This window comes from Cebidichthys violaceus, unplaced genomic scaffold (assembly GCF_023349555.1).
Source record: "Cebidichthys violaceus isolate CVI_PGR_0920_01 unplaced genomic scaffold, fCebVio1.0.p SCAF_3, whole genome shotgun sequence".
NCBI lineage: Eukaryota > Metazoa > Chordata > Actinopteri > Perciformes > Stichaeidae > Cebidichthys > Cebidichthys violaceus.
In genome coordinates this window covers 10,168,638-10,184,595 of record NW_027176483.1, presented here as the reverse complement: position 1 = coordinate 10,184,595, position 15,958 = coordinate 10,168,638, and the positions used below count along the sequence as shown (strand labels likewise).

General features: G+C 42.2%; 1 protein-coding gene across 3 annotated transcripts in view; it reads left to right on the top strand.

The window, feature by feature from the left end:
* Nucleotides 1-15,958, top strand: part of scaper (S-phase cyclin A-associated protein in the ER) — a 56,831-nt gene that overhangs the window by 26,955 nt on the left and 13,918 nt on the right. For all 3 annotated transcript variants that reach the window (XM_068723360.1, XM_068723358.1, XM_068723359.1), the window contains 3 exons: nucleotides 5,688-5,803; nucleotides 13,080-13,203; nucleotides 14,877-15,106. In XM_068723360.1, the coding sequence (XP_068579461.1) occupies nucleotides 5,688-5,803; nucleotides 13,080-13,203; nucleotides 14,877-15,106 (470 nt within the window). The remainder of the gene's footprint in view (nucleotides 1-5,687; nucleotides 5,804-13,079; nucleotides 13,204-14,876; nucleotides 15,107-15,958) is intronic.

Sequence of the window (15,958 nt, the reverse complement as noted above, 5' to 3'; positions counted from 1 at the left end):
CCTGCCACTGTGTTTATGATGAGGAGAATATACAGCCCACTTCCTGTAATGAGGCATAAATTTCCTGCCAAGTTGCGGTTGGAGCCATCATAACATCCCACTGTGCATGCCTCTGGGCGTGAGGATAGAGAGATTATGGTGTCCCATCAGTGACGAGGGGGGCCGGCTGGAGAGGCTATTACCGAATTTCCCCAGGGGCGAAGAAAGAAGTGGCTGAGCTGGGTGGCACAGCGTCCTGTAAAGAGAGAGGAGGAGACCAGTGTGATGTGAGTAGCTCACAAGCTGTCACTATATGAGGGCTCCTCCCCTCAGCTCCACGTACTCCCACTGGGAGGTCAGAGGCCATTGGGCCACAGTAGATGTGCTCTATTCAACAGTGGTGTCGCTGTGAAGGAGGCGGCTCCGTCCGGGTGCCTTTTGCTTTGTCTTTTTTACCTCGGCACAAAAGCAAGTTTTAGTCAAGTTCTGCGTTAGCAGCTTCTTAATGAAATATCCAGCCAAAGCTGAGAGGAGCAAAGTGATTGGCCAACGAGGCAGCCTAGGGAGCACTTCTCTCTGTAATCCCTGGACAAAGTCAAATAAATAGAGTCTCCGTCAGCATGGCTGTCTGGCCCCTGAGTCACATCAAGTCGGGACCCTTTAGATTATTTGACCTAACAAGCATCTCTCATGTCATTGACTCACCTAGAGATTTGTTTTTCTCCCCCATATCTGATTCAGTCTCCACTTTCTCTACTAATTCCTTAGACAACACCCGACACTCCCCCCCTCCTGCACTGCTGTTTGGGTCCCACCCCCGTCAGTCCTCCCCTGCTTTCTAGGCTACGTCTAGTCTCTGACCCCAGTGTGTTTCTCCCTCTGAGGCCTCTAATGGTTTATTTTGTTTTTTTCTTTACTCACAGTGATTGAGAATATCAATTTTCCCAATGTGCGGCTCTTTTCTTACCTTATTACTGAGCACTTGTGTTTCCTAATGGTTTCAGTTAAAGCCTGTCTAGAACAGAGCAACATGAACATCATGTAGGTATGAACTGTCAGGCCTTTGGTTCTCAGAGCACCATGCTCCTAACATTTTCTTTTTTGCCAGCTGTCAGAGCCTGGTTGGGACTGTTGGGAGTTGTATCTTTGGACGTGGGGGAAGGTGAAGGGCAGCGTGGGTAATAAGGTTTCTAGCTTGGGCCTCCAGCAGACCGATAGATACAGCCCAGAGCAGCAGCGTCAGAACTTTGTCACAGGCGGTGAAAGTGAGCAACATGCTATTCAGTTTAGACATTTTAGCAAAATATTCTTCTGTCACACTTGATTTAAAGTGTTACTGTATTGTTCATTACTTCCCGGTTTTAAAGAAAATTGAGTTATGACTTTCGTTGTTGCTATTTGTCAATAATAATAACATAATAAAATATTTAACAAAGCTTTTCATGAAGCATCAACCCTGATATTGTAATCTTGTAAGCATATTAATATTTAGTTTTAGTTTGAATTATAATAATGTTTTGTACAGCTGACATGATTAGTCAATTTGCTTGTAAATTTCCTTGTTTTTGTTTTAGCTTCACATGTTTAAAAAAGTAAATTGTTTCACCAGTAAAAGTCTGAAGATTCCTTTAGCCTATGGAAAGGGCATTTGTCAGTGTTTTGGACATTTAGATGAGATTATTGATCAAATGAATCATAGAATATTGTAATTATTAGTTCCAGCCCTAATGTTGTCAGACATGTGTATCATTATAATGAAAGCTGACATTTGGTTGTTCAGTAATCTGATGATTGAAAGAATTAGCTTTATCGTTAATAGAAAATCATCTAAAAGTTTCAGCTCTAATGTAATTGTATTTCATTGTTATTTCTTCCCAAACAATCTCCTGTTTGTTTCCTCACCACAAGACAAATAGGGAGTGAAATGGTTCTGAGCTTCTTGCTGTATTAGTTACAGCTAGAGGCTGTCTGTGGTTTCTGTGGAAGCTTTGGTTTTGCGCCACACTGGCCTTTGATTAATCATGGCTGATTTTATTGAATAAACACAGTTTGTAGAATTATCCTTTTTCCATGTTTGCCCAGAGCTCACATAGTCTACTGAATCATATGCCATCATGTCTTGTAAACACACAAGTTTATACTCGACCTTAAAATGTTTACTCCAGCAGCCTTGTTGTGGTTTGCAGTAGACTCGGCCCACAGAGCTTTGTTTACCACTCTTAAGATTTTTTAGGAAGCAGTATAATGATGACACTTGTGTAAGGAGAGGGGTATCCTGCTCGTCTCTGTCATTGTTGGCTTGTAGTTGTGAAGGAGTGAACTCCTGATTTGAAGGTACAGACTAAAGTTGAACGCAGTCCTTAATGAACTCCGCCAGTTGTCGTCCATCTGTTGGCGGGGCAGCACTGAGGCTGTGCCCTCCTCTCGGCTTTAATTAAATTGTCTGGTGGGAGGAGCCTACGAAGTACAATCTGGCTGGTCTGCTGGTCTGTGGACACTGTTGCAGGAATCACCAGCTGCTTCTGGCCTACCATCAGCTGGGTTAACAATGGTCACCCTGGACAATAATTGGATAAGATTCCCTCTGTTGTATTATTCAGGAGCCATCCTCCTCGCTTGTGTCTTAATGCTCAGCCCTTAGTGGTGTGAGGGGAAACTATTGTTGCTCATCCTGTTCCTGTGTTTTGTTGTAGCTTCTGTTGGGGTGTGACCAGGCACAGACAGATTGGAACTTAAAGGGACACTCATTTTGGGAAATATGATTGTTGGCTGTCCCAATATGAATTTAATCTACTGTATGTGTTTTCAGTACAGAGATACTGAAGTTCTGGGACATTGTTTAGCCTACCTCAGCACAAATAGTTAGAACATGGGTTAATTGTTAGCCTACATTTAAAAAGCAGTTTAGCATGCAAACACGCTCACAATGAAAATGCTTACACACTGATATGTATTAGGTATAATGATCACCATCTTAGCGTGTTAGCATGCTAACATTTGTTAGCCACCCATGCTTCCAATAGTCTCTTTGGTTTTGTTCGTAGCCTCAATGCATGGGGAGGTAACTGATAACTACTCATTTTATCTAACAAGTGTATTTTCCCAAGTGTTGGTGAATCCGTTTGAGAACACTGGGTAGAACTGGGTGAAAACATTGTTTCATAAAGTTTGTATGCAAATTCAGCTTAATGGATACATACACTGTCCCCATAATTACATACAAACCTGAATCCGGTTTGCCTCCGTTGTTAGGTTTTCAGGAAGGACATGTCATCACTAGATGCCATTTCCCATTTGCTTAGAATGTCGACTTCTTTGCACAGCACGGAGATCAACATTTGCAGAGCTCAGAGCTGTTTTGCAAAACAAACCTTTACTTTAAACATTATGTTTTTGGTGAGACGTGTGTCCTCACAGTAAGACTCTGGTGCCTGCTTTGTTTTTCCTGTGGACCATTGCATGCAGAGACCACCTAAAGATAGTATGTCAGGTAGTTTGAACCTAATCCTCTTCACTCATATTGTTCCGTCATCACAACAGATAAATCTGTCAACAGAGCAGAAAAGACAGCGACTAGCCAAGAAACCCGGGCCAGGACTGGGCAGGTCCCAGTTACCCCCCTTTAATGCCATTTGATAAGCTGCTATGAAAGAGCTCCCTTTTCTCATTTAGCCAAGAAGCTTTTAGGTAGGTGTGTTGATGGGAGGGTTAAGAGAGGGGTTAAGCCAAGCTCAGTGACTGAGACCCAATTGATTAGGCATGGAAACTGCTGGCAACGTACAGAAAGAAAGTCAAAATGAAGTCAAACACTGCTCAGACTTTTTAGACTGTCATTGAGACATTTCTCATTATGTTAAAGGCAAAGGGTCTTTGGCGTGTTTGATAATGTTTTTTCCAAAACCCTACAAGATTGGTGTGTGCGTGTGTGCGTGTGCGTGTGTGTGTGTGTGAGTGAGAGACACCTGAATCGAGGAGCAGTTACCTCCGCAGCGGGCATGAATGACAGATGAAGAGCTTATCTGTAATTTGGTAAAGAACTCATCTCTCTCAATGTGTTCAGGCTTGTTGGCAACTTCCCATGTGCGGAACAAAAAGTGCTGTGAAGTGGCTGGATCTTTGTGCTGTCACAGCACCGAGGAGCCTGTAACCTCATTAGGTGTAGGAGTGACCCGCAGTGTAACACGGCCCTCTGGCCCTCCATCAGCAGCTCCCCTCCAGCTCCTTCCCTCCCTGTCAACCCGGGCACAAACACGCCCGATAGTCAGTGCTTGCTCCTGGCTTTGTACTTGTTGATTTATAAGACACTGTAGCAACAGCATCTGACCTACTGCCAATTACTCTATCATCACAGGAGCGCAGGGCCTAACTATTTACATGTGTTCATAAATCTAATGTACTGGACTGGACTTCTTTTTTTTTCCGCAACTTAGGTTAGTTTGTATACTGTTTTTTAACTGTTATAAATAAAGTGAGAAGTTAAAATAACTACAGATTTTGTTTATTAAAAATACATGTGAAAACTTTCGGCAATTTATTTCTCTAAAGGTCCTCACTGGTTAGAGGAAGGAAGGATTTGTGACAGGGTTGTTTACCTAATAAAGCTTAAACAGGTGTCGACCATTAGTTTTTAAAAAATAAACAAAAATAAGTCAGGCTTACTCAGAAGATGGTAATAAAGGAAATACAGAACAAAGTTCTTATGTGGACATGAAAAACAGTTAAGCCTTATGTTGAAATTAAGCAGTTTAATTGTGCAACCAATAAATGTGTTACTGGTAGTTTAACTTGAGTTACAAGGCAAATTTAGATACCATCTCTGAGAGTGATCAGGAAGTCAAATAGCCTCATCACATGTCTCTTTAATATTTCAGTTAGTTGCGTTTTACCTACTGGATATTTTCAACAATTAAAATGTCTGCACTCGGATATCTAGTCTAATGTAAAATGAATAAGACGAGGAGAAAAGGAGAATCTGAGTAGGGCCGTTAGAGCCGAAGCATTGTACCATTTAGTCAAACACATTGAAATTATGTTGTAAGAAAAGTCTTCTGTCAGTGCTAAAGTTTTAGATCTAAAGTAACGAGAAGCGTTCGAGGATCTCCTTTGCAACCGTGTGAGGCAGGATAGTGTTGAAGGTGAAAGAAAAGTCTCTGAACAGGGTTACATTGCTCTTTAATCCCTGTAAATACTGACACAATAGGTGAAATAATGTAAATGCTGCATCTTTATTACTTCAGTAGATCTAATACATTATCAACTTAGGTTTTGACTATGATAAGAATGTTTTTTTCAGTAAACTATCCCATGAGAATGATTAGTTCTGTAACTGCCCCCTTCTTTGTTTGGCCAAGTGACGTTTTCTAGGTCTCACTTTAGTCTGTGGTGATCCGTTGAGACCACCCCGGTGCTAACTGGAGCCTGCAGAGCGTTTACCGTCCACAGAAACTTGACTGTTGTAGGGCGGAGGCGGGTTGTGCACTTTTGAGATTAAACAGGAATACTTTTGGGATCACTTTGTTTCAGATTTCAATCCCTCGCCCCTGTCGGAGAAAGAGCGGTTTCCTCTCTGGTGAGAGCCATGTAATCCCCTGTCCAGCCTGTGGCTTGTTGTCCCCTTACTGTACCTCTGTTTCACCATCTCTTTCTCTCTCTTTCTCTCTGTCTCTGTCTCTGTCTCTCTGTCTCTGTCTCTCCCCTTGCCTCAACAGAACAATGCAGACCAAGTGGCCTTCCAAGTAGGCGGCGGCCTGTCTGCTCTGGAACAAATTCTGCAGGTCGTTGCTGCTGCTTCCACTCCCACTGCAGTTCCTCGTATTCCTCTCAAGTGAGTACTGTTACCAAATTGAAATACTTAGATTTTAATGAACATCATCATACACTTTGAATGTATAAAAGTAAATGGTGTGCTCGGGTATTTTTCCATGATTTTAACACACCACTCAAAACAGAAATGATAGCGATACACTCAAGTTTGTTATCATGACTTAATCAAGTTTCTGTTTCAAGCCAGCAGGGTGAGCTGTCTCTTTAGCTTATAATGGGAACAGTTTGATTTCTGAAACTTTCTGACCAGTTGTTGCTTAGATCAGCCATGACATTTGCCATGAGTGGACATGATCTTGCTGACTAGGTGTATGTCTAAATTTAGGTTCATTGTCAGGATGGGAACAGGTGTGGAGGGATTTTCTGCAATGACAGATATTCCCTGTGAGACTGTGTTTATGAACAGTCTATAATGAACGGCACCTGCATCACGACCCCACTGAAAATACACATTTATTATCACATAGTGTTTATCTCATCAAATATACTATTATTATTATATGATATCTAGATAAACGCATATTTACATTTCTCTTTGTCCGTGTACAAAGACACTGAAAGCTCTTTGTGTTGAAATAATAAAGATAGAATTATCAGATTTGTATTATTGAGTTTCTGATTGTGTTTACAGAAGGTAAAGGACCGGTAGACTACATACTGCTTAATGTCTGTCTACTCTGAGGTATTTATTCACAAGGCCTCTAACAGCTGTCACAGTCCTTCTTCCCGGTGACTTCTCTTTGACTGTATCCTTTCTCTAACCCTTCTGACAACAGACTTCTTTATTTCCTCTCTCTTCGTTTTTTTGCAATTGCCCAAAGCGAGTAAGCTATTCTCAACTAACCAACTTCATCATTGTTTATAACCGTTTCATCTCAATAAATATCCTCAAAATGTATTAACGAGGAACAGCGGTGCCCTTCTAGAAATTGAGAGCGTTTCCATTTCCGTAATCAATTTGTGCTCATTCTTTTCTCTCGAAACACAAAAAGCACATGTGTCCTATCCATCATTTAGAGTGCAGAGTATTTTTGAGTTGTGGGTCTGGTGTTTGCACGGCTCTGCCAGTAGATAACCTCAGAGAGGCTGTCGTACTCACTAGTGGGACTTCTGTAATGGACTCGAATGGCCTTGCACTCCCATTCATTAGCATTTACTGGTCTCTGAATCTCTGCTAATGGACAAATGCTTCTTATATTTATAAGGCTTTTAAAGGGCATCACATGTATATTGATTTTGTTCTACTCTCTCTTCCTCAATCATTGTAATTTGAGGGAATTTCGAACAGACTTTTGAATTTAAAGAAATGTTATTATCTTAAATGGAAAGACTGTCTTCTTGCACAAAGCGTTTGTTTGCGCATCCGTGCATGATACTGTTGTTAGCGTAAGTGCACTCGATACCTCCTCGGCTTTTAAGACATCTTCTTGACACGCCGAGGTGAAGATTAGGCCCTTGTGTGTCTATCCTCTGCACACTAGTTCTAGATAATTCTGAAAGAATGGTCTTGAACTGAACCTTTCCCACATGGCTAAACGGGTTTCTCTGCAGAGGAGTTTTGCACAAGCATGAGATTAGCAGTAGTCGCACTACGCTATATTCAAGGCCTAATAGGTTATTTCAGTAGCTTGTTTAGAATCAAGCTTAATACCTCAGTTCACCGGCTTGCCTGTCACTTCACCCTGTGCTGCTAATACTGCCGGACCCTTGAGAGTTTGCCAGCTGAGAGCCCAGAACTAAACCGGTGATAAGCCCTCGATGAACACATCAATCCAGCACTGTGCAGACATTCATCCTGACCACATATATTGTTTGCAAGATGTTCTATAGTGTAGATTGAAGCAGCTTGTACCATGATAAATTAGCGTTGTTATTACATTACAGCTATAGGCTACTACTGTGTGTACATAAAAAGGCTCTTTATTTTTATGAATCCAAACATATTTTTTGTGTTTTGTAAACCTTGTAAACAGCAGGAGAGGTCACCCTTCCACCTTGTGATGCACCTCAGTCGGGTCAGTGTATTTGGGAGTGGGTGACGAGATGCAACACAAGGACGCAGCCCGACTGTCTACTTATCACTATCAATCATCTGGATGGCTGCGTGGCCTAATGGGCTGCTATGTAGACGCTCGCCCCAGAGTGCGCTACATTATCTGTTTACAGCGATGCTGCCGTATTGATCACCTCCTCCGACCAGATAAGCTGAGTGATTTACAAAAAAAAGGCAGCTGCGGAGATGCTGCTGCCATATCTCTCCCCAGGGAGGCTGATTCCATATTGTTACCATTACATTAATGAGCTAATTCCTCTGCGAGGCTCCGCTAATGTCCTGGTGTAACCCTGTGGTCACTGGAATGTCTCGAGCAGAGTTTAGCTTCAGCTGGAGAGATGGTACCTCACAAAACACACAATGACATCCAAAATGTTTGCAAGATATGAATCTTGGGGATTCATATTCATGGACTTTACTATGCTTAAATCACGCCATTGTTGAACATATACTGTATATACGTATCTGTCTCTTAGTTAGACGAATTATGGCTGTGACTAACAATCTGAGTATTACTTTCACTAAGAAATAGAAGTCTAAAATAATCTGTAAATATTCCTTTTTTGAGACACTGAATTGTTGCCTTATTTATTTTTCTGTCAATCGACTAATCATTTAATCAGCTATTATTTTATATTTAAGTCATCTTAAAAACAGAGCTGAAAACAATACTTTGATTAATAAACTATATATTTACTGTGTGAAGTACCCAGTATACCCATCACATGTACCAGCATTTGTACCAGAGATAGTCACTATATAATCACTATCATGTAGTTGAAGCTGTTTTGTCCCAGACTGTTTAACTAGTAAGGATAAAATAAATAAAGGGACCGACTCTTGTTTGCGTTTCAGTAGTTATTTTCGATGGAAGAACCTTTTTGTCTTTCTGTTATGAAAACTGCATATTAGTTGTATTAGTTGTATTAGCTAGTTAAACCCAAACCCAGTGTCAAAGATATCTAGTATCTTTACTTGGCTTGACCTTATGTCTTCCTCTGCCGCTGTATCGTTTGTAAATGGTCTCAGCACTAGACCCAACACAACTTATGCTTTTAAACACCAAACAACTAACGGAACAGAACGAATATAATAATATGGGGAGCTAAAATCTAATTCAAAATGAATTGAAGAGCAGAGCTATGATGGTTAACTTGAACAGGAGATCTCCTGTGAAGGGTTTAGGAGTCTTTGGACATTGCGTGTTAACCCAATTTGTATTTCCACAACTGTCTCACATGACCTGGTGTATCCTGTGAAATCAGACCTGCTACCTGTGGTTTTATTTCAGGATGTTTTCCACCATTTGTGAGAGAGAGAGAGAGAGAGAGAGAGAGAGAGAGAGAGAGTGTGTGTGTGTGTGTGTGCGTGTGCGCGTGCGCGCACGCACACACACACACTTTTGCTCCCGTGCGTGATGCTGTGTGACGGCTCATCAGATTTCATACCTGGCCAGTGTGGCACAACAGCAAGAGTAGATGTCTTGGAAGCACTCAGGGTATCAGAGAGTCAACAGCAGAATCAAATTAAATGTCATTTAGATAGAAGTGAATGAAGGGATTGTTTGACGGCACAAGGAAGTGGATTTGCCTCCTCACCTTTTATTTTGGCTTAGGGTTCTTTTTCTTCCCCTGAACACAAATTTACCCTGTTTAAGAAGAAGGGACTCAACCTGATCTGGAAGTTGGTCCGACTTCTGCAGCGTCGCTTCGGTCAGGCTTGGCTGCGCACATAGGAAACGCACAGAGAGGGTGAGAAATGTGAGACTCGGGTTGAGGAGCACAGATCCCAGGCTTGATAAGCGAAGGCAGTGACAAAAAGCATAAAGACCCTTTTACATGCTTGTTGTCCTGTTGTCAACTGAATTGAGAGTTGGCCATTTACTTTAAAGAATGGCTTTATTTTGAAAGATGGACTAAATCCATAACCATATATCCCTCTGTAAGGAAAACCTTGTTTATATGTTTTACTTCTGATGTGTGCTGGAGAGTTGAACAGGCTGTGAAAGGCTTTTTGAGTCCGGTTGTGGACAAATAATGACCGTCAGGAATAGTTTCCTATTCTTTGTCTTTTTTTCTAGCGCTGTCTATCAGCCTTTACTAAAATTAATTAAGTGATATTTGAATATGAGGGTTTAAATTCAGAGTCAGTTGCACACCTAATCCCCCCCTACACCCAAGCCTCCACCTTATCATGCATGGGCCTGTTGGCCACCCAGGCAGAGCCCCCAGAGGGCTGCAGAGGGGCGAGACAGGAACAGATGTGCTCCGTCCCTCTACCTCTACCTCTTGGCCACATTTCTCTATGGATCTGAATAGCTTTGCAGGTAAATTGTTATTCCCTGGCTGCGTGAGGTTAAGCTGGTTGGTGTAGATGGGCAGATTACATCGCTCATTATTCGCATCTCACTTCCATTCTTAAGTCCAACTTCAAAGCAGAATTGGTATAAGAGTGATAATGCACTGGATGGATAGCGGTTGTGGTCATTTTGGGAGGATGTGAAGCACAATCTCTCGGAGTAATGAAAACCCTATAGTGGTGTAGGTGGAGGAATGTTGCCTGCTCAGATAGACTGCCACACATCGGTCCCTACAAAGTTGTTGTGCAACGTGAGACAGGGTGGTGTGGCACTTTACCAAATTGTTCTACAAAATCTTTGACTGGAGCTGTCATGGGGGGATTGAGATAGCGAGAATCCCAGCGAGGGCGGACTATCAGGTGTCGTGCTCATCAAGCTCAATTAGGTGGGAGGAAACCAAATACAGATCACTGTGATGGTTTATTGTACGAGCTGGTGTAAGGGCATAACTCAGACATGCCTCTGACAGCCTCCTCATTTGTTCAGAGACGACCAAAGACAAGCCTGATTAGTTGCGCTACAAAGCAATTCTATGCTCATTACATGAGCAGTTGAGTGAGTCGATTGTAAAGCCAGAGGGCCCGGTCTGTCTCAACAGAAGTCAAGTGGTTTAATTGGAATATACTTGTCAGTTTGTACAGAGAAATAAAGCCATGCCTTGAGTTAACATTCTCAAAGCCCTAATATCACTGGTGTGTAATACTACTTTCTTATTTGTCATTTTTTAGAGTTCCCTGTAGTATATAGTACAGTAGTATATGACAAGGCGACCAATCTCAGGAATCATTGCATTATTTGCCGAACCTTAACTAACTGCATTTGAAGAATTTGGTCAAAATGTGTCTGACATTGATAGACAGTTAAAAGTGACTTAATATTACAAAGTAAACATTGAATTTACACACTAGTCACATAATTTCATTTTAGTTTTGGCAAAGTAATGTTTATGGAAAAGTTGCCATGTGGAAACCGCCGGTATCAAATGTAACAAACGATACGTTTTGATATGAGTTTTCCTTGACGCTTTGTCATAGATAGGAGACATTTTTTTTAAGATAAATGATTTTTGGGCATGTTGGACTTTATTGAGTCAAAAAAGAGTGCTTTGCCTCTCCAATCAGCTGATCTAAAACTTCTCTAAATCTTTGAGAAGTTCAAAGTAGATTGTTGCTTTCTTTATTTCTTCTGGAATGAACGATTGAATATCCCATTATAGAGTCTACCATGGCAACAATCCAAGGAGTGTTGAAGCTGTTATAAAAGAAACGGTGACAGTACTGCTTCCCAGGTACGCTTTACGTACAACAAACATTCACAAGGAAGAGAGCATCAAATCTCAGTTGTCACAGGTGTAACCTGACTACTACCATTGAGCAAGATGAACTCTATCTGGCTGTTCAGAAAACAGCTCTTTGACAGTAATCAAGTCAGTCCTGCTTAGTCATTTTTTATCTCTGATAGGTCATATGATATCCCTACTATTGTGCTCTACTTTACTTAACAGGCACATGATCTTAAATACCAGGATAGTGACTTAACGTACTAAAGTAGCTCTTGTCCTTTTTATGAAATGTACATGTCAGCTACCACAGCTTGAATTTCATAAGCTATTTGAAACATTAAATTATAAAACAGTCTTTTGAGGAAAAAGTAGATGAGTTGCCATCTTGGTATTTGCATAGAAGCTGATCTTCATCCCATGTTCACTGGGAATGGAGAGTCCTGATGCAGCACGGCTGGAACCGGCACAGTTTGGTTCGGGATCTCATGTTACCTCACCTCTTGCTCCACACAGACTGCTCAATCAGTGCACTTAAGCATTACGGTTTAACTTTTTCCACTGTCTTTATGCTTTAATAAAATTACTGTCAATATAGCTGCCATGTAGGACATTTACAATTTGCAAGAGGCCTTTGCTCTGTTATTGTTTTCCGGTTGACGGAAGCAAGCGTTGATGTGAGATTTGGACACCATCCGATCACTAAAATATAGTGCTTCTCACATTAACACCATATTCCACGTTTGACAGCTTTACTCTGCAATGTCAATAATGCTGCAGCAGAACGACTGATCCGCCCGGGCAGAGCAAAGAGTAGAGGAAGTTATCGACAGACTTGGGTCTGCCTCTGCCTAATCTATTTTCCTTTCCCATGCCAGCGTGGTTTGACAGAAAACGTGTAGCAGATGTGAAGGTTTCGGTAGATATCAAAATGTTTACGAGTTGAAATAAACATGGCCTACTTTAGGCACTGGAGAGGCAGATTCCTTTCCTCCAGCGAGCAGATAGGACACGCCATTCTGCCAATGGCTAAAATATACAGTTGTCAGAAAATATTAACTGATGAAACGAGGGGCGAGGGGGAGTAGTAGTCACAGCAGAACGATGACCAGTTATCTGAAGCATTAATCTTCTCTGGCTGCTTGTGTTGGAGCAGAGGCATGCTGAGGAGCTGCTGAGAGGAGTGGTGTTATCTCTCCGGCGGAAATGCTGAGCTATCTCAGCCAAGATGGGACCGAGATTGCGCTCGGCTCCTCTGAAGGTGGCTGTAGTGGGGGGAGTCTCCACATAAGTAGCTGATACAAGTGTTTTATTTCTCAAATCGGCTTCCTTACTCGCGCCGTCAGTGAGATATGCTTTTGACTTGTGAAGACAAACTGCCCCCTTAAGGAACCACAAATACAGAAGAGTGTGTTTGGTTTCCTGATGACTACAGATAGTCTCGTCAGTGCCCGGGGCGAGACATTTACATCCCAGTGATAATGTTTCTTTAACGGATTGTAAGCAGCCTGCCTTGAGGTGTGTTTTTTTAATTTATTTTATTTTTTACTTGTGATCAATAACCATTTGTCATCTTTCTTTGTTAGATCCCTCTGTGCTGCTGTAAACACCTACTACCAGGCATGTTCCTGCTGCCCTCCCAGCTGCTCATATGTGCTGTTTAGCAACAAGATAGCTCTCCTCATGGACCTGTTGCTGCATCAGCTAACAGTAAGTTTATGCGCCCCAGCACATTACGAGACCTAATTTGCTATCACTGACACGTTTTTTTCCCCCGCAAATTATGCAAAATTCATTATTTGTGTAATTGGTTTGTGCCAACAGCATTATTTTTAATTTGTATAAAGTTCAGTAAATGTAAAGAAGATGTTGGATCGGTTTAGATTCAGGGTATTCAAGGCGTGAGCAAGTATTTGTAGAGAAGCCACACATTCATTTAGCCTTTTTGTTAAACCTTCCTTGTTTTTGTTACATTAATCTGTTTATATACAGTGCTTTGACCGCTGCCTTTTTTGCTAGTGTCGGTTCCTGCCACAGTGTTAATGAAAGACAGAGCAAGACACAAGCTAGCGAGTAACAAAGCGTTTGCCCAGCCTCTCCACAGATGCCTCCTGACTGAGGGGAATGTGAGGGCGCAGGCAGGCGGGCTGCATTGCGGCGACATGTCAGCCCATATCCTTCAGCACTCTGTAAGAAGGACTGTAAACATCAGCCCACTCCAAACATCTAACAGTGGCGGCTCGCTGGGGCCGCCTACACTCACAACACAGACAGGACAAGGCACAGGCACAGGGTTGTGGTACATGCATGAACTCTTCTGGGGCTTCCTCCTCCAGTGAGTGAGTTCCAATCCAAAGAAGTCATATTTCCTTAGGGCACACAGGGAGAGGTTAGCCTGTTTGGTTCAGTTTATATAAAACATATCCCAGCAGCTGCTCTGCTGACTGACATATCCAACAGCACTGCAGGAGACAAACTAACTGTTCTCCATGTGTCCAATGCAGATTACGAATTAGGCTCAACACTTATTCATGCTTATGCTTAATTCAATTTACAAGTGAGACAATAACGTTTTCAAACTCCGCACAGCTTTAATTTAGTTATTTTTGTATTTTCATTGCTTGACTGAGTGTGTGTTCATGTGTATGTCTATGTTCTGGTATGCGTGTGTGTAAGCAATAGAGTAAAGCCGTGGGGGTTGCGCTGCCATATGAGCAGGTACCCTTTTAATTAGATTTGTGGAGAATGTCGGTGGATTTACCTATGCTGTCAGCGTGCACCCCGACCATTAGACCAAATGAGAAGGTTTTACCTATGCAAGCTTTTCCATGTTACGCTTATGTTTCAACAGGGCCCTCTGCTTTGTGTGTTTTATCAAGTCTGTCTGGAAATGCAAATGAAACGAGAAATGCTCGGCTGACTACACTATTTAATTTAGTTCGAGAGCCTTTTTATACAAGCTTTATCTTGTCACCATGTAGCTCGTTCTTGGTACATCTTTACTTGTGTACCCCGGCTTTTTTGTCATTTGTGTGGCCGAGGAAAGGCCTTAAACAGCTTCTGTCTGCTTTTTACTGTAGCTACTACAAATAACGAGTGTATTCTGCTACTTTTTGGCCTTAAGCTGGTGAATATTCTCACTAAACTGTGTAACGTGCCAACAATGTTGGAAAATCCTTTTGCTCAACAAAAACGTGTCATTTACCATTAGCCTCTGCGTTAAATGGTCATTTATGACCTCTCTTTTGTGTATCTCTTACGCTGGCATTGGGATACTGTCAGATGTCATTAGAGTATGAGGGTTTATCAGAGAACACAGTTTTGATTAATTGCTTAGTATATAGGTAGGCTACCGTAACATTATTTCTCTTCCATTCTTGCAGCTATATGTCCCAGATGAGGACAAATCTATTTTCGGGCGCAGTGTGAACAAACAAGTCTTTGAGGGTTTGACAACAGGATTGTTGCAGACCATCTCTACCATCCTAGGGTCCCTGTGGCCGCATAGCTCTGAGTCTGGACAAGGTGAAAACACATGGATTTCCTCCCCAGATGCCAAGGTCAAGAGCTCTGCCACAGAGTCCTTCAACACTCGCACACAAGACCTAATCAGGTATTTTCCTTCCTACACTCTGTACTACTGACGCTGCTTCTCCTCCTTCTGCTTGGCACCTTTTTTTACCCTCATTTCATGACCTTTTAACCTTCTTTAGTACATCCCTCCTTCACTCCTCTTCACTGGGTTGAGAGTTGGTCAACCTCTGATTTCCTCAACAGCGTGGCTGACAAAATGTCAGATCTCTTTGGAAACGGTCCAACTGGTGTCTTGTTAGAATGGGAGTAGTGTGAGAATGAGGGTGTATTCTGGCATCCTTCCAGGTTGTACTTTTTTCCACACATTCACTGCCACATTTCAAGTAAAATCCGTTTTTAGGGGGAGGGCACAAAGTAGCATAAACAAAGAGCACTTCCAAAGCTTTGAAAGGCCTCCTTGAACCTGGCGTTGGAGCTGTAGCCATGTGGGTCTGGACTGTAGGAGTTGGGGCTGTGTTGGAGAAATGTGGGCTGTGAGGAAAGGCAGGCCCGGCCTGATGAAGCCTCGTGGAAGAGTGCAGTCTTTCCACCACCACTCCCACAAGCCATGATTCATCTGGTCGGAGCAGCTGCACAGGCCCACCACTCTCATCCACTGACCCAGTCGTAACCCTGGAGACAGGGGAGGGCCTGAGAAAAATGGTGTCGTCAGACTGGTAATCCCAAGTACGAGCACAAGATTTACTCCAACTGCCTTGTATAATGTATATGCTAGTGAGGACAAAAGATCAAAACATTTTTAGCTTTTGCAACACTCCCATTATGCAAACCCATATATCACACAGAGAGGAGATCGCCATTTCCTTTCCTCTTATTACCAGTTTCTCAGTTTGACTTTCAGTGCTTTTAGTTCCCTATCTTCATTATAAAT